At 46.9% G+C, this 25,387-nt stretch overlaps 1 protein-coding gene across 1 annotated transcript; it reads left to right on the forward strand.

Moving 5' to 3' along the window:
- The first annotated feature begins 1,377 nt into the window (after positions 1-1,377).
- On the forward strand, positions 1,378-25,360 carry CWC25 (CWC25 spliceosome associated protein homolog). The gene is made up of 10 exons (XM_039227905.1): positions 1,378-1,539; positions 4,225-4,397; positions 11,095-11,331; positions 13,755-13,824; positions 14,782-14,909; positions 15,652-15,715; positions 16,362-16,573; positions 16,940-17,035; positions 23,343-23,504; positions 24,206-25,360. Exons 1-10 carry the CDS (start codon positions 1,522-1,524, stop codon positions 24,318-24,320), a joined length of 1,275 nt encoding a protein of 424 aa, XP_039083836.1. The 5' UTR covers positions 1,378-1,521; the 3' UTR covers positions 24,321-25,360.
- The last annotated feature ends 27 nt before the right edge of the window (positions 25,361-25,387 follow it).

Raw genomic sequence — 25,387 nt, forward strand, 5'->3', positions numbered from 1 at the left:
GGAAAGACATGGTTGTTTTCTCTCTTCTCCCCTTCCTTCCTCCTTTCCTCCCTTCCTTCCTTCCATCTTTAAGGGTCAGTTGAACGCATTTAAAATGCTAATGACATGGGGCACCTGGGTGGCTCAGTCGGTTAAGCATCCGACTTCGGCTCAGGTCATGATCTCGTGGTCTGTGGGTTCGAGCCCCGCGGCAGGCTGTGTGCTGACAGCTCAGAGCCTGGAGCCTATTTCAGATTCTGTGTCTCCCTCTCTCTCTGACCCTCCCCTGCTCATACTCTGTCTCTCTCTGTCTCAAAAATAAAATTAAAAAAATTAAAAATAAATGCTAATGACAGGGGCGCCTGGGTGGCTCAGTCGGTTAAGCATCCGACTTCGACTCAGGTCACGATCTCACGGTTCGTGGGTGATCTCACGGTTCGTGGGTGATCTCACGGTTCGTGGGTTCGAGCTTGACTCTGTGCTGACAGCTCAGAGCCTGGAGCCCGTTTCAGATTCTGTGTCTCCCTCTCTCTGACCCTTCCTAGCCCGTGCTCTGTCTCTCTCTGTCTCAAAAATAAAATAAACGTTAAAAAAAATGCTAATGACAAAGTGCCAATACAGAAGGCGAGACAGGATAGAGGGAAGTATCTGTAATACCACAAATGAAGAGGCCGATGCAGAGCTGATGAACCGCGCGGCCTTAGGAATGACACCCCTTCCAACGTAACCCAAGAGAAAGGAAATGGGGAAGTCGGCAGATTCTAAAGGTTTGGTGCAGGGAGGGGCACCTGGCTGTTTCAGTAGGTAGAGCATGAGGCTTTTGATTTCTCATGGTCGTGAGTTCGAGCCCAGGTTGGGGGTAAAGCTTATTTAATAAATAATTTTTTTTTTTTTTTAAAATAGAGGTTTGGTGCAGGGAGACCGATGGAATTTCGGTTCGATGCTTTTACTTCTTTCGGTAAACTCCGCCTGGGGTAAGGGAGTTGACTTTGCGTGCGTGGGGATTGGAGGGGAGTGTGGGCTCCTTTTTTTTTTTTTTTCTTGGAAAAGGCGAGTGCAGGGGTGTGTGCCCCGGGGAGACGAAGGAAACCGGTCTGCGCCGGCGCCCTGCGGGAACAAGCCGGTGGGGGACGTGGGAGAAATCGGCGGGGCGCGCTGCCATTGCAACAGGACGGCGGGGCGCACCCCGCGACCGACTGGAACCGGACCGAGCGGGGGCGTCTCAACACAGCCAGCGCTCGCGAAACCGGGTGACGCGCCAGCCAAGAATCCCCAAACATGACCACAAGCGTCGCAAACCTGGGCCTCAAATCACTACGCGAGCGCTCCTGCGTCAGAGTGCGAAACGTCATCATCCCGCGACGGCGACGCAGTAATAGGACGCCCTCCCGGAAGTGGCCTCGAGAGCTGGCAGTCAAAGTGGCAGCCGGTGGCCTCCGAGACCAAATCCGGGGAGGTTGCAGCTGAACGATTTCTCTGCGTTTCCTCTGGCTCCCTGCTCAGTCCCCCAGGTCCGCGCAGAGAGGAAACTTCTCCGTCGTCATGGGGGGCGGAGATCTGGTAAGTGTGGGAAGCCTGGGCGGGAGAGGACCGAGCGGGAGCCGGACCGCGTCTGGGGACGGAAATTGGACGGTGTGGGAGTGGGTGACCATGGCTACACAGCCGTGCTTTCGCGAGAAGGGAGCCGTAGCCTCGGAGAGGGTGCCGATCTTTGGGGCCCCGGAGGGACCGGGCGGAGACTTGGAAAGGTGTGCGAAGTGTGTCGCCAACGGTGGCGGCAGGTGTTTCTGTTGTTTGTTGGCGGGGACCCTCCCGGCTGGAAATTCTGGGAGGGGGGTGGTGGTGATGGTGGAACCTTGCCTACGAAAGGAGGCGGATACCGAGTCACGCAAGCTTTACTTTGTATTATCTTGTCTTGGGACCCTTCTCTCTTCCTCAGCTGGGAGTTCAGTCATATTTTGGGCTATAGTAGGAGTGGTTTGTGCCCCATTCTCTTTGTCCTTGGGTCGGATCCAGGGGTCTGTTTTAAACCGGAAGGGATCTTCCTCGTGTCCACCTTTCTGACTTCCACTCCTTGTCAGTGCTTCACTCTGATCTGTAGTGACAGAAGTTTCTTCTGAATTTATAGCACTTAAATATAAGTGGTGTGGCAATTTCTTTTGAACTGTGTAGTTCATTTGTAGGGTGCTGAAGCCCCGGATAGGGCAAAAGACCCACAGGGGTACAGTGCAAGGTCAGAAAGATGCTAACCTCTTGAAAGTGTGGCCGATTGAATCAGCAAATAGATCAATTTCACTTATCCAGTATCTGTGTTAGAGTTTGTTAGGTGTTACTGATTAGAATGCTTTCCAGGACTCCAAGCGCCATACGCTTTAGTGTATTATTCAGGTAACTGCATTTAGGGACAGGAAAGCTCTAATTCAATGTTTCTCAGCATTGGCACCATTGACATTTTGGGTCGGGTAAGACTTGGTTTTGAACTTTTTAAAATTTTTAAAATTTTTTTAATGTTTATTAATTTTTTTGAGACAGAGAGACAGAGCATGAGCTGGGGAAGGGCAAAGAGACACAGAATCTGAAACCGGCTCCAGGCTCTGAGCTGTCAGCACAGAGCCCAATGCAGGGCTCGAACCCACGGACCACGAGATCATGACCTGAGCCAAAGTCGGATGCTTAATCAACTGAGCCACCCAGGCGCCCCTAATTTAATTTTTAAAATTTTATTTTAGAGAGAGCGAGCGTGAGCGCCTGAGCAGGGGAGGGACAGAGGGAGAGGGGGGAGAGAGAGAGAGAGAGAGAGAGAGAGAATATTAAAGAGGCTCTGCACTGAGTGTGGCTTAATCCCATGACCCTGGGATCATGACTTGAGCTGAAATCAAAAGTCAGATGCTCAACTGAGTGAGCCACCCAGGCACCACTCTTTGTGTTGCTTGTGTGTGTGTGGGGGGGGGGGGGGCGGGGACAGGGGAGCTGATGGTCCTATGCACTGTAGAATGTTTAGCAGCATCCTTGGCCTCTAGCCACTGAATACCAGTAGCACTCTTCTCTTGTTGGGACAACCAAAAATGTCTCTGGACATTGCCAGTTGTGGAGTGCGTGGGGGGCAAAATCACCCATGTTAAAGGAGGGAGAGGAAGACCAGTGGGACGAGGCTAGGGATGGGATGGGGATAGGGGACTGAGTGACCTGATGAAGGGAAAGGAACGACAAGGAGGAAGGGGGAAAAGGAAGAAAAGAGAGCCCTCATTGACTGAATACCTTCTACATGCAGTACCTTCTGTGGGTTTTCTCATTTAGGCCTCTGGTCTCAACCTCTCCCCTCTCCAATCCATTCTTCACATGATCACTAGCCATGCCTGCATATGGCTGTTTAGTGTTTCCTACCGTCCACAGGATAAAGCCCACTTCCTTTACATGGTTTCTAAGGCCCTTACCCTATTCGTGTCTTAATTGGTTTAGCTGGCTTCATCTTGGACCACCCTCATCAGCTTGTCTGCCGTGTTTGGCCACACGAAATCATTTGTACTGTGTTCTTTCTTGCCACTGGGCCTGCAGTTGTGTGTGCTGTTCCCTCTGGAAATCTGCCCCGACTGCCCCCTGCTTCCTAATCGCTGGGCTAAATGATAATTGTCCTTTGATGGTCCCTTCTACCAGGAAGCCTTCCCTGGTTGGGAAGCTGAGCCAAAGCAGTGGCTTATGGGGGAGAGGGAGAGGAGAAGCATTCTTGAAGTGCTTCAGGGTGCAGTGTGAAGGGGAGCTCAGAAGCAAGGGGAGATTCCCAGGAAGGAAGGGTGAAAGAGGTACTCGGTGGGGTTGTAAACCACGAAAGGTTAAGGCAGGTTAAGTGGACTCAAGGGAAGGAAGATCGTGTTCGTAAAAAGGGAGGTCCCCTGCCAAAGGCACTTGGCTTCTGTTGCCTTTCAGAGTTTACCCTCCCACCTCTCTGCCCACTCCCCCTTGACTGTCATCACCAACCCTTAGTTCAGGCAGGGCCAGTGGGAGTCCGAGCCATATGCATTTCAAGTGAAAGGGGTTCACAGGGAATCCAGACAAGGCCTGAAGCTTTACACCCGTGAACGAAACCCCTGGACCGGGGGGAGACTGTCGGGTGCCAGCCTCACCGCTGTGAAGGATGCCTGGCCCTTAGATGTCTGCTTTGGCGTGCGCAGGGACCAGAGGGGTCGGTGGTGGTGCGGCCCAGCCACCCACTCCCTGTGTCGCTCCCCCCCTCCTTTCATCCCCCAGAACCTGAAGAAGAGCTGGCACCCGCAGACACTGCGCAATGTGGAGAAGGTGTGGAAGGCTGAGCAGAAGCATGAGGCGGAGCGGAAGAAGATTGAGGAGCTGCAGCGGGAGCTGCGGGAGGAGAGGGCGCGGGAAGAGATGCAGCGCTACGCCGAGGATGTCGGCGCCGTCAAGTGAGTGGGGAGCCGGGGCCGCGGGGAGGCGGCGGGGCTGCGCGTGTCCTGGTGTGCAGGGCCCTGCAGCCGCCTCACTGCTTGCAGACCTGCTGGTTAGGAGCCTGGGTTTTGGAGTCGGCCCGACCTGCGCGCAGCCGAGGCTGGCTTTGTGTGTGCCAGGCCCCCTGCGTAACCGAGGGCGGGTTCGGGGCCTCCGTTAGCTCAGTGGGACCGAGGGAGCGAGATAACACCTGAGGGGCCTGGCGTGGCCCCAGCTTCTGGCAGGTGACGGGCAAATAGCCCTGCGTGGGCATGATGGCCTGCAGCCCGCCTCTCGCGTGTGTCCAGGTCTCAGACCTGCCCTGGTTCGTGTAGGGACCGCAGACTCGCTGCAGGGGGCGCACTGAGGGCTCCTGGAGGGAGGTGGACGGGGCGTCTGACAGTAAAAGCTACGGGGCCGCGGACAGGCCCGCTCGGTTTGACCCTCCTTCCCTTTGCTCTTGTATAAACAGGGCAGGAGTAGCAGGTGATCGTCAGGGTGCCCGCCTCACACAATAAGGTGGGACGGCGTGTGTTCCGAGAAGAATAAAAAGCACTAAACGTACAGGGCGTCTGGAGTTCCGTGCAAGCAGCACGGGGCTGGGAACTGAGCAGTCAGCACTGTCTCTTTGTTCGTGTCCTCGTGGGCACGTCCCCGGGGCGCCGCCCGGCACACTCTCCCCACTGGGCGTCTAGGGCTCTTCCTCTAGTACTTCATGGCAAGAGGATCTGTGACATTCAGGGTTGTGTGCGTAGGTGAAAACTTAGTTTCATGTCATGCAAAGGCGTTATGGACATGGTGCCCTGGCGACAGTCACATTCTTTTAGGATAATAGATTAGGGGGAAGGCCCTTCTGACCCCAGTAGGAAATTTGATATGTTTAAATAAGAGTTTCAGGGGCGCCTGGGTGGCTCAGTCCCTTGAGCATCTGACTCTTGGTTTCGCCTCCAGTAATGATCTCATGGCTTTGTGGGTTTGAGCCCTGCATCGGGCTCTGCACTGACAGTATGGAGCCTGCTCGGGATTCTCTCTCTCCCTCCCTCTCTCTCCCTCTGTTCCTCCACCACTTGCGCTAGCTCTGTCTCTCTCAAAATAAATTTTATTTTTACATTTTAAAAATTGTTTTATTTATTTCTGAGAGACAGAGGGGCAGTGTGAGCAGGGGAGGGTCAGAGAGAGAGGGAGATACAGAATTCAAAGCAGGCTCCAGGCTCTGAGCTGGCTGTCAGCACAGAGCCTGATGTGGGGCCTGAACCCATGAACCGTGAGATCATGACCTGAGCTGAAGTCAGACGTTCAACCAACTGAACCACCCAGGCACCCCTCAAAAGACATTTTTAAAAATTTTCAAAAAAATAGAGTATTACAATTAAAAAAATTTTTTTATGTCTTTATTTTATTTAGTGAGACAGAGACAGAGAGCAAGTGGGAGAGGGCCAGAGAGAGAGGGAGACACAGAATCTGAAGCAGGCTTCAGGCTCGGAGCTGTCAGCACAGAGCCCAACGAGGGGCTCAAACCCACAGACTGTGAGATCATGACCTGAGCCGAAGTCGGATGCCTAACCAACTGAGCCACCCAGGCGCCCCTAGAATTTTTAAATACAACAAAATATATTTATACATTAATATGTCAAAACAGATAAGAGAATGAAGTTTTATGTTTTTTGTTACTGTAGACACACATTAAATTATTTTGCTTTATATTATTTATGTAAATTATGCATATAGTGAGTGAGAGTGTGTGTGGGAGAGGGGCAGAGGGAAAGAGCGCGAGACTCTTAAGCAGGCTCCACTCTCAGCACAGAGCCCAAAGTGGAGATAGATTCCACAACCCTGTGATGATGACCTAAGCTGAAATCAAGAGTCACTCAACTAAGCCACCTAGGTGCCCTAATTTTTTTTTTTTTTTTTAGGTAAATTCTGCCCCTAACATAGGGGCTCAAACTCACAGCTCTGAGATCAAGAGTTGCATGCTCTACTACTGAGCCAGCCAGACACCTACGTTATAATTTAATGTAAATAGGGGCACCTGGAAGGCTCAGTTGGTTAAGCAACCAACTTTGACTCAGGTCATGATCTCATGGTTCATGAGTTCGAACCCCGCATCAGGCTCTTTGCTGTCAGCTCAGAGCCTGCTTTGGATCCTCTGTCCCCCCTCTCTCTCTGCTTTTCTAACTCTTGTGTTCTATCTCTCTTTCAAAAATAAGTAAACATTTTTTAAAATGTTTAACAAAAGATAGTAATTTAATGTAAATAAATTTCACGCATTCAGATTAATTCCTGGGCAGCTTATAAGGTGAACCCACATTGTTCTATGTGAAATTTTAGACTTTGAGAACCCTGGATTTTAAAACAGATACCAATTTGAGATTCAGTACTCAATAGTCATAAGAGTTTGCTTTCCCACTAACTAAAGTTTAAAAAAAATTATTTTGAAATTTTCTCTTTTTTCTTAAGATTTAATTTTAAAGTAATCTCTATACCCAACATGGGGCTCGAACTCACAATCCCGAGATCAAGCATTGCATGCTCTTATGACTGAGCCAGCCAGGTGTCCCTTGAAATTCTTATTCAGCAAAGCATTACACATCAAATGCTTGATGTGTCAGAAATCTAGACTTTGCAGAGTCTAGGTAATGAGGTGGGAGTATCTATATACAGCTTCAGAGCTGGGAGCTAAATGTTTACCCTTTGCTGACCCTCCTGCCTGCTTCTCTGTTGTGAATAGGAAGAGGTTGATTTTATATTCTTTTGTTTTTTTTTTTTTTTTTTTTGCCCCCTCACATATCCTCCAACAGTATAAAACACAGAGATCAGCATCTACATCCTTTTTTTTTGGTCTTTACTTCCAGATGTATTTAATCGTCTGCTTGTCCATCTCACTGCTTTCTGGAGTTCCTTGCACGATGGCATACTTTTAATATGTCCTATAAAATGCCAGTAAGAACCTTTTACTCTCTAATGATTCACTTCCATGGGTCAGATCATTCTTCTATGTTGTGATGCATTGCTCAGAACAAAGAGAAACCTTAATACACGCGTTATCCTGGATGTCCGGACTCCTCTTTGCAATAGAATGTTGCTTTAGTATTTACTGATAATGCTAGAAAATTATGTGCTCCAGCCAGTGGTCTATTTCTGCGTTTCTCAACCTTTGCCCTTTAGAGTGTTCTTGGAAGATTAAAGATGGGAGTGGTTCTCTAAGAATAGCAGGAGGTATGTGGGGCAAGGGCATCTGTATATCTTAAGAGCTCTTGGCGATCCTAATGGGCAGCCTTGACCGAGAACCTGGTCTGTGTCCGTAATGATAGCACCAACAAAATTCTACAGATCATTTTGCTCTGACGTGGCTTTTCTCCCACGTATCTTCTCATCTAAAAACTCATAGTTAACAATGAGAGAAGGCGGTTACTAGCTCTGTCTTAGACATGGGGATCCGGAAGTAATCTGCATGGTGACCCCACCCGGTTAGTGGTGAGACCAGGGTCTCAGCTGCTCAATGTATTCTCTTACCAGAGGGCCTGCGCAGGACTGATACTTGTTGAGTCCCTTCAGGACTCAATGGTTGGGGTGCCTGGTTGGCTCAGTCCATTGAGCATCCAACTTCGGCTCAGGTTGTGATCTCGCAGTTCGTGAGTTTGAGCCCTGCATCAGGCTCTGTGCTAACAGCTTTCCTTCATTTACTTAGCTTCTTCCTCATCCCTGGCCGCTCTCTCCCTTTATTCTCTCTCTGTCACAGTGTCTTCATTCCTACAGCGACGCTTGTCTGCTGCTGGCCCCGAGGCCCTGCAGCACGGGCTTAGCTCCCGGTGCTTAGCACCGCTAGGGAATTCGTGGGCCGCTGTGCCTCAGGGTAGCCTGTGAGCAGCCCGGCTGCCTGAGTCTTTTCTGTTCCCTGGCCTCTGCTGTCTGGCTCCTAAGAAGTAGCAGAGCAAATGTTTACAAATGGATACATGACTGTTTATCTCCTGCCTCCCCATCCCCATTAGTGGCGAGTGGGTGTGCTGAGGCACAGTCCCTCCAGCCATCTTTTAAAGCCCCCCTGCCCCAGTCACCAAGACCTGCTTTTCTTTCCAAACGTACTGCCTCGCTCAAGAGCCATTGGCTATGAAATGGCAAACATGGCACACGCGATCACCAGGCAGTTAGCTGGGACTCACAAGTGAGTAAACTGTGGTCCCTGCTACCCAGGAGTGTAAGAAAACCTGGTGGGAGAGAGAAGCACCTACATAGCTAAAAAGGGCCAGTCAGTGTTTACTTAGTGCTTCCTTTGTGCCATGCACCCTTCTGAATGCCTTAAAAACAACTACGGTCTTTAATCCCCAACAAACCTGAGAGGTAGGTACAGTTGTATCCTCACTTTACAGGTGAGGACACCAGGGCTCAGAGAAGGTGCTTGGCTTTAGAGCTGGGACTCAAATCCATGTTGCCTGACTCCAGAGCTAGCGCTCTTAACAGTTATGTTGATTATACGGCCTTTCAGGAAAGTGAGCTTCCTAGAATATTCTAGGCATCACTGATCTTCGTACTCAGACTTCCTTAAGATCTGATGTGGTCTGCCTTACACAATCAATTCTTTTTTTTTTCCGCCCCAGCCGTGGAAGTCCCAAAGGAAATGATGGTCATGTTTCCCTGTTATTTGCCCTTTGTCCTTCATCTTCTAAGCACTTATTATATATTTTCTTTAAATGCTGTTGGAGGGGCACCTGAGTGGCTCAGTCGGTTAAGCGTCTGACCTCGGCTCAGGTCATGATCTCATGGTTCGTGGGTTCTAGCCCCGCGTCAGGCTCTGAGCTGAAGGCACAGAACCTATTTCGAATTCTGTGTCTCCCTCTCTCTCTGACCCTCCCCTGCTCACGCTGTCTCTCTCTCTCAAAAATAAATAAAACATTAAAGAAAATTAAAAAAAAAATGCTGTTGGACATTTATTTTAGTCACAAATACAATCCAAGTGTGGATGAAGAAATGTATTACCTTTTTACACCTTATCCCCTTCCCCTATGTGCTAAATGTCTCTTCATAGCCTACTTGGCCATAGTTATGCTATGGCTTAAAAACAGACTGTCCCTTGTCTTCCCAAATCCTTCTTGAACTATAACTTATTCTGTTAAAGAAGGCCTGGGAAAAGAAGTCCTCTTGGCATTGTCCATATAGTCTCCAGTGGGGAGGGTGGTAACCTAGTTGAAGGCAGCTGGGAGGAGTCTTCAGCAAACTAAGGACCATTGAGAAGCTGCACAAAAGCAAATCTTGTCATCCGGATACCGGCTCCTCCAGTTAAACCATCACCCATCACAGCTGACCCAACAGCCATGGCCACCGGTCCATTTCTGGCTGCCAGTGTGGCTCCTATCAAGGCAGCTCATGTGATGGAGTTCCAGAAGTCTTCTTTCCCTCTATCTCGAACCATCCAACAGTCCATCGTGGAAAACAGACCTCCCCAAACCACAGAGCTGCCTCCCAACTGTGGAGGCCTGATTTTAATAACCATCAAAGTCTCTTGCTGTCTCTGGTTTCTTCTACCTGGAGAATGGTAAGAACCTTTAATGGCTTGAAAGACCCCACTATCTGTGTACTCATCATAAAAGCCCCACCGCAGTCTTCCAAGTCGCCAGGGCATGGCCCTCGCTGTCCTCCATCTTGACTCCAGTGGCGTGAGTGAGGCTGGGCAAGGTGGGTGGAGCCCGACCCCAGGAGCCCACAATCCATTTTTAACGATAGACTATAGTGTTTCTCAAACCGATCCTTTTGATAGGAAAAAACCAAAACCAAAACTAAAAGAATTATGACCCTCCATTATTGGTTTAAAGTATTCTTATTAAAAAATGTCCAAAGACATAAGTAGGAAGACATTCTTTATGCTCACAGTTGGCATGTAATCTTAAACAAAAATAAATACACAAATTTTAAAAAGCCATATTCAAAAACCATTGAATTTAACGTTACAGAGAATATTATTTTTGAGGAAACTGCTTAGCTGCTTGCAGTGTAAACATGCCATTGGCTGCTTTGGCACATGCACTTAATTTGGGGTGCCTTTACTGTCTGTTATGTGAAGGTTGAGTTTTCCCACCATCTTTTTTTTCTCTCAGAACCACAGGGCCCTATTTGTTTGGCAAATATCAGACCTAACTGGGCCCCTCTCTTGTGACTGGAAAGCATAATTTCCTTATTCAGTTATCTCTGGTCTTTTCTCATTATCTTCTCAAATGTAGAATTACGGCTTGTGCCCACGTGATGGTAGGCCCCGAAACACACTTTGAACACCCGCATCCGTGGTCCCTGAGGCTGTTCTTGGTCATGAGGTGACGCGGACTCTGTTTATTGTTCCAGATTTTCCTCGAAATGAAAGCGTAACATAAGGCCTTTGTAAAGGAGGCTTGGGAAGCCCCAAACAAAGGTCTGTGCCTCAGGTTGAAGGTTACTTTCTCCACAGAACTTGCTGTAAGTGTGTAGAAACGGTCTCTCCACTCGGTGGTAAGCCCCATGCCAGCAAGCACCGTCTCTTCTCATGCGCCACGTGGAGCACAGTGCTTAGTCCCTACTAGGTGCTCGGAGAATGAGTCCCGCTCTTGCCAAACTGTCAACTCTCCCTCGTGTTTGAGTTGTATGCGTAGGTCTGCAAGAATCTACGTTTCCTTTGATTTGTATTTTTTTTTTTTTTTTGTCTTGAACTAGGAAAAAAGAAGAGAAGCTGGACTGGATGTATCAGGGCCCTGGTGGGATGGTGAACCGTGACGAGTACCTGCTGGGGCGCCCCATTGATAAGTACGTTTTTGAGAAGATGGAGGAGAAGGAGGCAGGCTGTTCTTCGGAGACGGGGCTGCTCCCAGGTTCTATCTTTGCCCCCTCCGGCGCCAATTCCCTTCTTGACATGGCCAGCAAAATCCGGGAGGACCCCCTCTTCATCATCAGGTACGGATGACGGGCTGGGGACGGTTGTTTCCCATAGTTGCTCTGCATGGCTTTTGTCTGCCCTGTAAAAGGATTGGTCTCCATTCGGGCTCCCTGATGTTGGGAAGGAGGCTCCCTCCAGTGTGTCTTATCCAGGCCATGTGATAAGAGACGGCAAGTGGACGAGGCCAGACCAGGTTTATTCATTTACCTTTGGTCCTGGAACAAAAATAGGGGTAAGAAGCAAGTAAAGGGGCGCCTGGGTGGCTCAGTCAGTTAGGTGTGGTTTTGGTTCAGGTCATGATCTCGCGGTTCGTGAGACTGAATGCCCCTTTGGGCTCTGTGCTGACAGCGCGGAGCCTGCTTGGGATTTGCTCTCTCTCTGTCTCTCAACAATTAAAAAGAAAAAAAAGAAGAGGGGTGCCTGGGTGGCTCAGTCAGTTAAGCATCCGACTTCGGCTCAGGTCATGATCTCGCGGTTCGTGGGTTCGAGCCCCGCGTCGGGCTCTATGCTGACAGCTAGCTCAGAGCCTGGAGCCTGTTTCAGATTCTGTGTCTCCCTCTCTCTCTGACCCTCCCCTGCTCACACTGTCTCTCTCTCTCTCTCAGAAATAAATATAACATTTTAATAAATAAATAAATAAAATTAAAAAAAAAAAAGGCTGGCAGCTTCTTGGAAATTTGGGGATATGTATACAGTGAGATAAGTGGGTGAACAAACCTTCTACCCCCAATCCCTCCTTTTTTGTGCAGCCAAACCCTTTAAAAAGAATCTTTTTTGAAACCCTAGTATGTAACATATCAAAATGGAGTTGCATTTTGCCATGTGCATTAATTTGTTTGGTTTAATTTGGAGGATTGTATTTCAAGTGGATAAGGTTGAACATCGAAAAACATATGTCATTTTTATTTCTTCTTTTGAAAACATTTTTAAGTTATTTACATATTAAAGGTATTGAATAGATACATGTAAAGGTATTGTATAAAAGTTTATTTCTTTTGAGAGATAGAGTGTGAGCAGGGGAGGTGCAGAGAGAGACAGAGAGAGAGATTGAGAATCCCAAGGAGGCTGTGTGCTGCCAGCTCAGAGCCTGACTCGGGGCTTGAACTCAAGAAGTGCGAGATCATGACCTGAGCTGAAATCAAGAGTCAGACGCTTAACTGACTGAGCCACCCAGGCGCCCCACCATTTTGTTAGCCCCTTAAAATTAATTAAATTGTGGTTAATTGTGTCAGCTGTGCTGACAGGCTCAGAACCTGGATCCTGCTTCGGATTCTGTGTGTCCCTTTCTCTGCTGCTCCCCCACTTGCACACTATCTCTTTTAAAATAAATACAGTAAGAAAAAAAAGTTTTTCACCTTACAAAACTGAAAGTCTTTCCTTGTGAAACAAGAACTCCTTGCCCCAGCCCCTGCGAACCACCATTCTCTTTTGTGTTTCTGTGAGTTCTACTACCCTAGGAACCTCATGTAAGTGAAATCATACAGTAATTATCTTTTTGTGGGACTGGGTTATTTCACTCAGCATAGCGTCTTCAGGGTTCACCCATGTTGTAGCATGTATCAGAATTCTTTTCCTTTTTAAGGCCAAATAATATTCCATTGTATACATCCTGTTTGTCTCTTCATCTGTCAGTGGACATTTGGGTTATTTCCACGTTTTGGCTATTGTGAATAACGCTACTATGAACACTGATGTACAAATATTGTGCATATTATTTTATAAGCTTTTTTCACCTAATTATAGCAAACATCTTTCTATGTCACTATGTTTCTATAATGCTATTTAAAAAAAATTTTTTTTTAATGTTTTATTTATTTCTAAGAGAAAGGGAGAGACAGTGTGAGCAGGGGAGGGTCAGAGAGAGAGGGAGATACAGAATTTGAAGCAGGCTCCAGCCTCTGAGCTAGCGGTCAGCACAGAGCCTGACGTGGGGCTCGAACCCACGAACCATGAGATCATGAGCTGAGCCTAAATCGGACGCTTACCCAACTGAGCCACCCAGGTTCCCCTAAACAAAAATATTTTTAATGTTTATTTTTGAGAGAGAGAGAACATGCGAGTGGGGGAGGGACAAAGAGAGAGGGACACACAATCTGAAGCAGGCTCCAGGCTCTGAGGTGTCAGCACAGAGCCCAACGTGGGGCTCAAACTCAATAGCCATGAGATCATGACCTGAGCTAAAGTTGGACGCTTAACTGACTGAGCCACCCAGGCCCCCAAACTCACTCTTTTATACCACAGGGAACCAGTGTGGACTTACCCCACACCATTCAGTCCCTTCTGCAGATTTGGGGAAGATTTCTGGCTTCTACACCATCATGTAGCCTGTCTGTATTTGGAAAAACAATTGCTAATTAGACTCATGGAGAGTAGAGTGAATGACTTATCCCCTTCCCAAAAGAGATAGCCATGATTCTTATAATGCCCTCTTTCTCTTTAGGAAGAAGGAGGAGGAGAAAAAAAGAGAGGTGTTGAATAATCCCGTGAAAATGAAGAAAATCAAAGAATTGGTAAGTAGTGCATCAAATAGGCACCAAGAGTGTCTTTTAGCTACTTCACGTGAGAACTACTCACCATTCACTCTTACTTTGTGAGAGGTAAAACAGAATGGCTTTCATATTTTGACTTTTAGAGACCCTTTCTTGGTGATTTTATGCAGTCTTCGTTATCAAGCTTAATTAAGCTTGATTTCCTCCTTTATGTTTTTTGGTTGGAAAAACACCATTTGATGTCATTATTTTATTTTATTTTTTTTAGAAAAAGGGCAGTGTGGGATAGGCCTGTGGAAGTCCTGATCACACAGTGTGTTCAGGGGATCTGGTGGCATCAAGTCTCTAGGGCCCATGTATCATTCACGTGACATATTCTGCGATTGTGTTTTGGGTTAACTGGCAAGGAAAATGTAAAGGTTGATCTTGCAGTCCCTGATTGCTTTCGGTGGAGCTTGGAGTTCTTTTTGTTTGTTTGTTTTGTTTATTTATTTTTGAGACAGAGAGAGACAGCACAAGCAGGGGAAGGGCAGAGAGAAAGGGGGACACAGAATCTGAAACAAGCTCCAGGCTCCAAGCTGTCAGCACAGAACCTGATGCGGGGCTCGAACCCATAAACCATGAGATCATGACCTGAGCCAAAATCAGACGCTTAACCGACTGAGCCATCCAGGCACCCTGAGTTGGGAGTTCTGAAGACAGACTGGAAATTCCTAGGTGCCAGTTCTGGGGATGGTTTAAAAATACAGACTCCTAGCCCCTCTCACCAGAGATTCTGCTCAGCAGTCTAGGAGCTGTTTATATACCACCAAGGTTAAGACTCGCCCCCTCTTGTTGACACGGAAACCCTGCTAGCATCTTGGGCCTCTGTAGTCCCAGAGGCACTGAGTCAGGTAGTTGGGGCACGAACCAGGCCCCTCAGAGGGACCGACAGGGGTCGGCATGATCTTGCGTGATGCTATTCTGGGTGTTTTGTAGTTGCAAATGAGTCTGGAAAAAAAGGAGAAGAAGAAAAAGAAGGAGAAGAAAAAGAAGCATAAGAAACATAAGCACAGAAGCTCCAGCAGCGATGGGTACAGCAGCGACGATGAGCGCAGCCGGGGGAGGTGAGCATGGTGGGGTGGGCCCCCCCTCACTGACTCATTCACTCATTCATTCCCCCATGTCGGCAAGGGCGGCTGCTCTCGGCTGGCAGCTGCCAGACACTGGGGTGCAGCGGTGAGCACTCGTATGTGGGCCCCGTGCCCACAGAGCTTGGCCATCTCACACCAGAGTTCCTTGGGGGTCTTGGCACGGCTGCCCGTAGCCTTGTAGGTCTTAGCTCAGACGTCCCGGATGTGACTTTCAACTCAGCTTGTGACTCCTCCAAGACCGAAGTGGGTTTTATATAGGCCCTTTTCCTTCCTTCCTTCCTTCCTTCCTTCCTTCCTTCCTTCCTTCCTTCCTTCCTTCCTTCCTTCCTTCCTTCCTTCCTCTCTCTCTCTTTCATTCTTTCTTTCATTAATGGGCCCATCTGGGCCCATTCTGCATGTCTTCTCCGTGGGAACAGTGAGCACTGTCGCCGCTGACTCACTCATAGTCCCTGGAATAGCAGCATGAGGTGAGAGGAGAGTGTGTTCAGGCGCTGGGGCTGAAAAGCCAGGCCCACGTGTTTTCACAGGAAAAACACGACTGTGCTGATGCATCTTTCGGCAAAGACAGTCCAGAGCGAGAGCCACGCTCCCAAGGGATAGCAGAAGTGGGGAAGGTCACGTTTGAAGCAGGAGGAGGCACGTTTCAGCACAAGACGTTTAAACTGGACCTTCGTGCGATTTCTTTTTCCAATGAATGTGTGCTTTAATCTCTTAGAGCTCAAAAGAAGATGGCAGATTCTTCCCCTGTTTTGTCCAAAGCCCCTGGATACGGCTTACAGGTGAGGGTGTGGGCATCTCCGAGGAAGTGACGGTGGGCCGGGGAACGTGCTAACTCAGAGCCTTTGTGGACAGAGAGCGTCTCTAGCAGCCACTCAGATGTCCCGTGGGAAGCGGGAAGTGTAGGCAGCCAAGGTGGGGACCGCGGGGGAACTGGCCCATTCCTTTTCCCTGAGCCTCTGACCGGGGCTGGGGGCCCTCTGAGCGGAGAGTCTAACCCACCAGTGGGGCCCGCAGGTGATCTGCCTGTCCCTCTGCAGATAACTTACAGGAAGTGCAGGCATTTTAAGCTTCCAGGTTGATGAGTTTTGACAGATGGACATCCCTCTGGATTCCTTTTTCTCTTAGTAGGTCTACCTTAGGTCCTGCTGTCCATGCTCCGTCTCCTGCCCCTGCTCAGGCTTTGGGGGAAGTGCCAGGCCTGTGGAGGTGGCTGGGTGGGGACATTCTCTTAGGGGACACTGCAGATAACTTTGCTAAGTTGGAGTGGTTTGCCGCAGTATCTGTGTGATGGGCACGGTACGACCGCTTGGCTTCGTACAGCCCCCCAGTGCTTACTCGTTTCCTTGTGTTACGGCATTTCCTCCTGACCTGCACATTCGCCTCCAAACACCTTTTCTTCCTTTCCTCCTTTCCTTGATGCTACAGATCAGGGACTCCTACCACAGCCAGGGAACGCAGAGTCCTCTGCCGCCCAAGCAAAAGGGAATGCACGGGTTGAAGAATTATTCCAGGTCCAGAAGCTCCTCCCGCTCACCTCCCAGACATGCCAACAAGAAGAGCACCAGAGAAGCGGGGTCCCGGGACAGGAGTTCTCACTCCCCAGGCAGAAGGTCACGGTCCCCAAGGCCAAGCAAACCGTGAGTGTCGCAGTTCATTGGGAAATGGCCTGTAAGTGTGGGGACTGCTCACCGCGCGTATTTCTGTTCATTCATTTTTCCAAATGCCTTTGCTTTACTTCCTTTATATCATTTCCCCCCACCGCCACGTAAACCTCAGGCCCCCAGAACTACATGTTTCTATATGTAGGATCTTTGGAGTGAGTTTAGTATCAACCGTTCTGTATCTTTACGTGTTTGTTTTTCTTCCGTCCCCTGCCCTCTGTTCTCTTCAATTTGGATAATTCTAAGACTGTTGGCTTTTCTCCCATTGTTTGAGGGACACGATAAAAAGCCCCCGTATTGAAAAGGCTCTTCTCCTTTCTGCCCTCTGTGTGTCTGTCCCAGGCACAACAAGGTCAACAGGAGAGAGAGAGGCCGCACTAAGAGCCCATCGCCTAAAAAAGAGGTCTATCAAAGGCGCCATGCTCCTGGATATACCAGGTGAGTGAGTCAAGAGCCCTGTAAGTGAACTTTAGACTTTGCGGGCCTGAGTCTCGGAGTGGCTCAAGGCATGGCAAGTGGATAATCTACATCACCTTTTTTTTTTTTTTTTATAAAAATTTTTTTTAATGTTTATTTTTTTCTTTTTAAAAAAAATTTTTTTAATGTTTTATTTATTTCTGAGAGAGTGAGACAGTGTGAGCAGGGGAGGGGCAGAGAGAGAGAGGGAGACACAGAATCTGAAACAGGCTCCAGGCTCTGAGCTGTCAGCACAGAGTCGGATGCAGGTCCCGAGCCCGTGGACTATGAGATCATGACCTGAGCTGAAGTCGGATGCTCAACCAACTGAGCCCCCCAGGCGCCCCAATAGTGTTCCTTTCTTGAGGCATCAGCTGAAGGAGAAGGAGGGTGCTCTCCTTGAGGGCAGACACCCTAAGACAGACTGTGTGTTTGAGTTGGGCGTGTGGTGGCTTGGACACAACAGGGACATAAAGCCCTGGGACCTGAGGGGAGGTGGCTGTGCCCATGAAAAGCTGTCCCTGGGAGCCTCTCTTGCTCTTCGGAGAATTTAGAGGAGCCGGGCAACTCTTGTGGACTTCCTTTTACTCCCCAAACAAATTGGCTATGCATTAGAATCACCTGGGAAGCATAAAAAAGAAAAAAATCCCATTACCCGGCTATACCCGAGCCCTACTACATCAAAATCTCTTGGAGTGGGCTCAGACATCAGTATTTTTAAAGCTCCCGTGATTTCAGGAGGCAGCCAACATTGAGAACCACCGAGAGTCTATACCCACCTCTTTTATTCACCGTGTTAAAAGAGAGGCAGACCCTAAACTTCCCTTGTAACTCTCTCTCTTTTTTTTTTTTAATATTTTATTTATTTCTGAGAGAGAGAGAGTGTGAGCAGGGGAGGGTCAGAGAGAGAGGGAGACACAGAATCTGAAGCAGGCTCCAGGCTCTGAGCTAGCTGTCAGCACAGAGCCCGATGCGGGGCTCGAACCCACAAACTGTGAGATCATGACCTGAGCCGAAGTCGGATGCTTAACCAACTGAGCCACCCAGGGGCCCTAGTTGACTGACAACTTTTAAAAGCATGTTATATATTTCCCTGTCTTCTCACATAGAGTATGTTATGCAGAATTGAATCCGTTATTAGTTGACAGTTTTTCAGCTGTACTGTAATTCATGCTGCTCTTAGGGTAGATGCTCGTGAGTGTAAATATTTGTTTCTGTGTTTTAAGGCTGTGGTCAGCATGCTTTTTCATATCTTGCTTTGTTTTTCTGTCTTTGTTGCCATCTACCATCACTTTAAGTTTACTATTTACTTACTTATTTAAGTTTACTTATTTATAAATTTACTTATTTACTTATTTATTTTGAGAGAGAGACAGCACGAGCAGGGAACAGGCAGAGAGAGAGGGAGAAAGAGAATTCCTAGCGGGCTCCACACTGTCAGCACAGAGCCCAGTGTGGGGCTTGAACTCATGAACCGTGAGATCATGATCTGAGCTAAAAGCAAGAGTCGGATACTTAACTGACGGAGCCACCCAGGCGCCCCTCACTTTAGTTTGTTTTATTTTATCAGCCTTCCTTATCTCCCTTACAATTTGTGTTGAATTGTGTGATTTAAATGGTTTAGAGCCCTCAAGACCTGCCTTCCCCAGGAGTAAAAGCACAGAAACTTTAACGTGTAGATTTTATGATTTCATTGTCTGTTTGGTTTGGTGTTCCAAGTGGTCAAGGTTGTTTTATGTAATGAAGACAATGCTGAATTGAGAAAAAGAAAGATTATGGCCATAATCGAGAATTCTGTGAGAATTTTTTCTTTTATATGTATATTTTCTTTTAATTGTTGATCTAAAATGGCTTTTTTTTAAAAAATATTTTTATTTATTTCTAGGAGAGAGAGAGAGAGACAGCATGAGCAGGGGAGGGTCAGAGAGAGAGGGAGACACAGACTTTGAAATAGGCTCCAGGCTCTGAGCTGGCAGTCAGCACAGAGCCCGACGTGGGGCTCGAACCCACAAACCGCGAGATCATGACCTAAGCGAAAGTCGAACGCTTAACCGACTAATCCACCCAGGCGCCCCTAAAATGGCTTTCTTAATGGCTGAAAAGATGAAGCTTCTCCTTTGTCATGAGATGCTGAATTTAAAGTAATTTTTATGGGCCAAGACTGTGTTTTTTCTTGTAAAAATTTTTTTGGGTTTTGTGTGATTCCCATTTAACTAATATTATTTTTGATTGCTTTTGAATTTCTTACAGGCAACACAGCATTTTTATAATTTAAAAATGTGTGTGCTCAAAACAGACAAAAAACCGCCACTATAAGGTCACACCCCAGAAATGCCTAAAACTCCTTTGGGGCTTATAAATTGCTCAGAATAAAAGTGGCTATGGGAGATAAAAAATAAAGCTAGTACTCTTATATTAATTAGTATTATTATAGAGGAACAATTCCTATTATTATAGAGGTTTAAATTATTTTGATCAGATAATACACTTTTTTTAGAGATACTTTTTATTTTTTTATTTTATCTTATAATATTTTACATGTTGTATTTATTTTTGAGAGAGAGTGAGTATAAGCAGAGAAGGGGCAGAGAGAGGTAAGAATAGAGGATCCGAAGCGGGCTCTTCGCTGTCAGCACAGAGCCTGATGCGGGGCTTGAACTCATGAACCGTGAGATCATGACCTGAGCTGAAGTTCTACATTCAACTAACTGTGCCACCCAAGCTCCTAATTTTTTATTATTATTATTATTATTATTATTATTATTATTTTATTTTATTTGAGAGAGAATGCGAGTAGGGGAGAGGGGCAGAGGGAGAGGCAGATTGAGAGAGAATCCCAAGCAGGGGCTCAAACTCCCAAACTGTGAGATGATGACCTGAGCTAAAATCGAGTCAGAGCCTTAACCAACTGAGCCACCCACGAGCCCCTAATAATAGACATTTTCAAAAGTCAGAGCCTTAACTGACTGAGCCACCCAGGAGCCCCTAATAATAGACATTTTCAAAAGTCAGAGCCTTAACCGACTGAGCCACCCAGGAGCCCCTAATAACAGACATTTTCAAAAGCCAAAAACTATTAAATATCTTCTCACAAAGGGCGCCTTTTGAGGCACAGTGCCCAGAGCCTGCTTCAGATTGTGTCTCCCTCTCTGTCTGCCCCTTCCCTTCTCACACTCTGTCTTTTCTCTCTCTCAAAAATAAAAACACTACCAGTTCCTTGCTCTGCCTGACCTCACTTCCAGTCATGCCGCCCAGTGGCAAACACTTTCAGCTTTTTGAGCAGTTTCTTTTGGCAGCTACCTGTTTCTAAAAATATGCACACGTTGCTGTGTCTTAAGTCATCAATTTTATTTATTTATTTATTTTAAAATTTTATTTTTTAAAGTAATCTCTACCCCTAATGTAGGGCTTGAACTCACAATCCCGAGATCAAGAGTCTCATATTCTACCAACTGAGCCAGCCAGGCCCTTAGGTCATCAATTGTATTTATTTTTTATTTTTAAAAAGTTTATTTATTTTGAGAAAGAGAGCACGAGCAGGGGAGGGGGAGAAGGGGGGGGGAGAGAGAGAGAGGAGAGAGAGAGTGAGAGAGAGAGAGAGAGAGAGAGAGAAACCCAAGCAGGCTCTGCACTGTTACCACAGTGCCCAACACAGGGCTCGAATCCATGAACTGTGAGATCATGACCTCTCTCTTTCCCAGATTTTATTCCTGGGAAATTTTCTCGTATCATTTCTTTGATAACTTCTTCATTCTCTCTGATTTCTAAGAGCTCTTTTATGTTCTGATTGTTCCTTTCTAAAAGCCTTTCTCAGGGAGCCTGGGTGGCTCAGTCTGTTGAGTTACCAACTCTTGGTTTCGACTTTGGTCATGATCCAGAGTTGTGAGATTGAGCCCCACGTTGGGCTCCGAGTTGAGCCTGCTTAGGAGTCTCTCTCTCTCTGTCTCTCCCTGCCTGCCCCTTTCCCCCTGCTTGCATTCTCTCTCTTTAAAATTAATTATTATTATTATTATTTTTTTATTTTTTTTGAGGCAGAGAAAGAGCATGAGTGCGGGAGGAGCAGAGAGAGAGGGAGACGCAGAATCTGAAACAGGCTTCAGGCTCTGAGCTGTCAGCACAGAACCCAGTGCAGGGTTTCGAACCCACAAACCATGTGATCATGACCTAAGCCAAAGTCGGACACTTAAGTAACTGAGCCACCCAGGCGCCCCCCCCTCTCTCTCTCTCTCTCTCAAATAAAAAGTTAAAGTAAAACAAAAGCCGTTCCCATTTCAATGATGTAATATCTTTCATTTATTTTCTTTGAGTGAGAATTTTAATTGTATATAATTTTTTTGGTGCCAATTTTAAATAGTTTTATTTAAAATTAATTCTACCTTTTAAAAAATTTTTGTGGTTCCTCTTTGTTAAGTTCTCTTTTCCTTTTCCTTTGGTCTCTTCCATGTGGGAGACTTTGCTGAAATGTTCAGTGATCTTTCACTGTCTCCTTTTGCTCTGCCCGAGACCTCTGCCACTTCTGATTTCCTGTCTGGTTTAGTTCTTCAGAAACTACCAGAAGGGCCTCCCCCTGGATGGTCTCCTGTAGTAGATGTTTGGGAGGACAATCATTGGCCTCCCCAAGTTAGGCATGAGGACCTGGGGTGTCTTCATTGTCTCTCATACAGTCTTGAAATCATTCCCTTTGTTTTCAGCCTTACTTGCCATCCTTCAAAGTGCCAGGTGCCCGCGGTCTCTGAGCCTCTCCTGGCTTTTGCTTCTGATTGGTACCAGACACTTGAAGGGATTCAGTTTTCTCTACTCTGTTAAAGTAGTTACCACTTCCTCGTCCACTTCCATCTTCCAAAAATTTTTAGATGTCTCTTATCCAGTGTTGTCTCCTCTGCCGTTCTTTTTGTGGTTTTTTGAAAGGGAGCATTGCCATTTCACTGTAGACAACTAAATGTCAAGTGTTTTAAGTTTGTTTCTCAAAATTTGGCTCCATTTATGTATGTATGTATGTATGTATGAATGAATGAATGTATGTATTTTAGAACTTTATTTATTTTGAAGTAATCTCTCTGCCCAATGTGGGGCTTGAACTCATAACCCTGAGATCAAGAGTCACATGCTCTTCCAACTAAGCCAGGCAGGCACCCCTTAGTTTTTATTTTATTTTATTAAATATTTTTTAAATGTTTATTTATTTTTGAGAGAGAGACAGAATGTGAGCAAGGGAGGGGCAGAGCGAGAGGGAGACAGAATCCAAAGCAGGCTCCAGGTTCTGAGCTTTCAGCACGCGGGGCCTGAAGTCTCAAACCGTGAGATTATGACCTGAGCCAAAGTCGGACGCTTAACTGACTGAGCCACCCAGGCACCCCTTATTTTTTCTTTTAAGGGGGATCTTTCACGGGGTGCCTGCCTGGCTCAGTCGGAAGAGCTACGGCTCATGATCTTGGGGTTGTAGGTTTGACCCCCATGTTGGGTGTAGAGATTACTACCAAAAAAAAAAACAAAAAACAAACAAAAAAAACAACCAGAAAGAAAAACTTACAGAGGGATCTCCTTTTTTTTCTCTAAAGATTTTATTTTTAAGTAATCTCTACACCCAACATGGGGCTCAAACTTACAACCCCAAGATCAAGAGTCGCGTACTCTACTGGCTGAGCCAGCCAGGCACCTCTAAAAGGGGATCTTTCAAATGGGTACATCACACCCATTTGAGAAGCAATGGATTCGGATTTCTCACATTGTTAAATAATGATTGAGCTCCTTCGTCACCTCCTCTTGCTCTGGCTTCATGTGCAGTGGGTGCCTGGAAAGACCTACCTATTACTTGCTGAGGTGAAGTTGAATTGACTTGAATTCTTCAGGCATCTGGCTTCTAGCTTAGCCCTAAAGTGGTATGCTCATGTGGTAGGTCCATGAATTTCTGAGCATTTCCAGGGGGTAGATGGTAGAAGTCAACAGTCACGTGGCTACCTTAGTCCTCTACAAGTTGTTGTGCAAACAGTGGAATATTTTGCTTTTGGAGGGGAATATTTTGTTTTTAATGTTTCAGAATAATCACTCCAGGGACTTTTGAGAGACTATGGAATCCTTCAGTACAAGTCTTTGAAATTTGGACGAAACCACCTGACCTCAGATGTTAGGAAGGAAGGAACACGGGCTGAGTTGGGCCCTGGGTTGGGCATCTCCGTGGAGAGAGCAGTGTGATGGAGAACCTGGGGTCCTGCGTGATTTCTGTTCTCCCAGAAGTGTGTGTTTGCTGGGAAAGAAGCTGATCAGACAGAATGGTTTTCATGTTCGACAGAAAGCTCTCATCCGAGGAACTAGAGCGAAAACGGCAAGAGATGATGGAAAATGCCAAGTGGCGGGAGGAAGAGAGGCTAAACATCCTCAAGAGGCATGCGAAGGAAGACGAACGGGAGCAGAGGCTGGAGAAGTTGGGCACCCGAGATGGGAGGTTTATCCAGTGAGTGCATCTTCCTGCCGCCTAACGGCTTTCATGGCTGCACCTCCGAGGAGGCAGTTGGGCAGCTGAGTTGTTCCTCATGTTCCTGGTGTTTCTGTGTCTGTGCAGAGAGAACGGGGAGGTCAGCCTGCAAGCTACCTTTGTTACTACTGGCATCTCGCCAGACACTAGAGAGGAGAAGTGAATTAGTATTTTCACTGGATCTCCTTGCTTTCCATTTAAAGAAGAGCTCCTGGCTCAGGTGGCCTTTTCCTTCTTTTTTAAGTTTTGTTTTGCTTTGTTTTTGATAGAGAGCTTGAGCAGGGGAGGGGCAGAGAGAGAGGCAGAGAGAGAATCCCAAGCAGGCTCCACGCTGTCAGCACAGAATCTGACGTGAGGCTTGATCTCACGAACTGTGAGATCATGACCTGAGCCGAAATCAAGAGTCGGATGCTAACTGACTGAGCCACCCAGGCACCTCTCAGGAGGCCTTTTTCCAATGAGGCTTTACTTACTTTCCAAAACAAATAAATTCTGAATACTGGTTTAAAGAATTGAGTTTGAAATGGAGTCACTCCAAAGTTACCTACATGGGCTTAAAAGAGCTTGTGTTCCTACATCTGCTTTACAGCTGGCAACCTGTTTCTTATAATTCTGCCAGACAGTGGACCAGCTGACAAATATTTGTTACTCATAATTATTCTCTCCTCTTCTGTTCCCAGCCGCATGAAGCTGGAGAGCGCATCTACTTCCTCCCTGGAAGATCGGGTGAAACGGAATATCCACTCTCTACAGAGAACCTCAATGGCTCTGGAGAAGAACTTTATGAAAAGATGAAATCCATCCCGTCTCTTGTTGGTTTTCCTGAATTTTCCAGGGAAGCTGCTGATCCCTTAAAAATTCTCTTTATAAGAGTTCAAGTGACTTCTTCCACAGTTGTCAAACCACCACTGTTCAAAGTGACTCTCCTCCGGCGATTCCTGAAAACTGCTCACTTCCTTCAAGAACCCGTGTGACTCGCTTTAGGGGACCCTCAGTAACTTTTGCTGGGTGCTGAGTGGGTTTTGACTGTGTTTTTAATAGGTGGGCACTGGACCGTCTGGGTGTGAATGCTCGTCCTGGCGTGGAAGAGCTGCTCCCTGTGGTCATGATACTTAATTATGCCACTTCGTTCCCACCCACGTGAACCGTGTGCCTCGGTATAGACCGGACCTTTCAGAAACCTCTCTCTAAGAGTCATCCAGGTAGATTGTGCTTCGTGGGGTAAATGAACATTTACTTGATTTAGCAGATAATGTGACAGAACAGTGTCATCTTAGAGCAGAGCACAGGGGGTGACAAAGACTCTGGAAGGGAAAACCATACAGAAAAGGACTAAATGAGCTGTTGAACTGTTTGGACTATCTTCTCAGCTGTAAAAGTGTAGTGTGTATGTGTATAAATGTATAATTTTTACATGCTTTTTAAAACATTAGCTTTGTGAGAATATCTTGTTTGGTAAGCGACTTTACTGGGTATTGGAACGACATTGTATCTCGTTATCGAGTAATACAGTCAGGCAGGTCAGCTTTCTTTCCCCTCTGAATCCAGCTAGTTTAGGAGAAGCCTGGGTTTGTAGGTAGGATCTAGTGTATCCGTCCTTTTACACCGCTTACCGTCTCCCATGTGGGCAGTGCAGTGGTGAAGCCCAATGATTTTAGGGGTCAGGACCAAATTACCAGTGTGCTCCCACCCTGGCTCTTAAAAGAAAATAAAACGGAAGCTGTTTATTTCATGGCTTCCTTTTTATCATGTAATAATCTTCTCACAATGCTAAATTTTCAGGACGTGTTTGCTACTATTTTTTAGTCAGGTATTAAAGAAATCCCCAAAACTCATGGGACCAGTCTCCTGTCTTTACTCCT

This window comes from Hyaena hyaena, unplaced genomic scaffold (genome assembly GCF_003009895.1).
Source record: "Hyaena hyaena isolate Hyena2069 unplaced genomic scaffold, ASM300989v1 scaffold_29, whole genome shotgun sequence".
In the NCBI taxonomy this organism is placed as follows: domain Eukaryota; kingdom Metazoa; phylum Chordata; class Mammalia; order Carnivora; family Hyaenidae; genus Hyaena; species Hyaena hyaena.

Excerpts from the sequence above, each read along its gene's own strand:
- CWC25 (XM_039227905.1), top strand. Across the intron at positions 11,332-13,754 it reads GACCCCCTCTTCATCATCAG|GAAGAAGGAGGAGGAGAAAA; the intron begins GTACGGATGACG and ends CTTTCTCTTTAG. Across the intron at positions 23,505-24,205 it reads CGAGATGGGAGGTTTATCCA|CCGCATGAAGCTGGAGAGCG; the intron begins GTGAGTGCATCT and ends TTCTGTTCCCAG.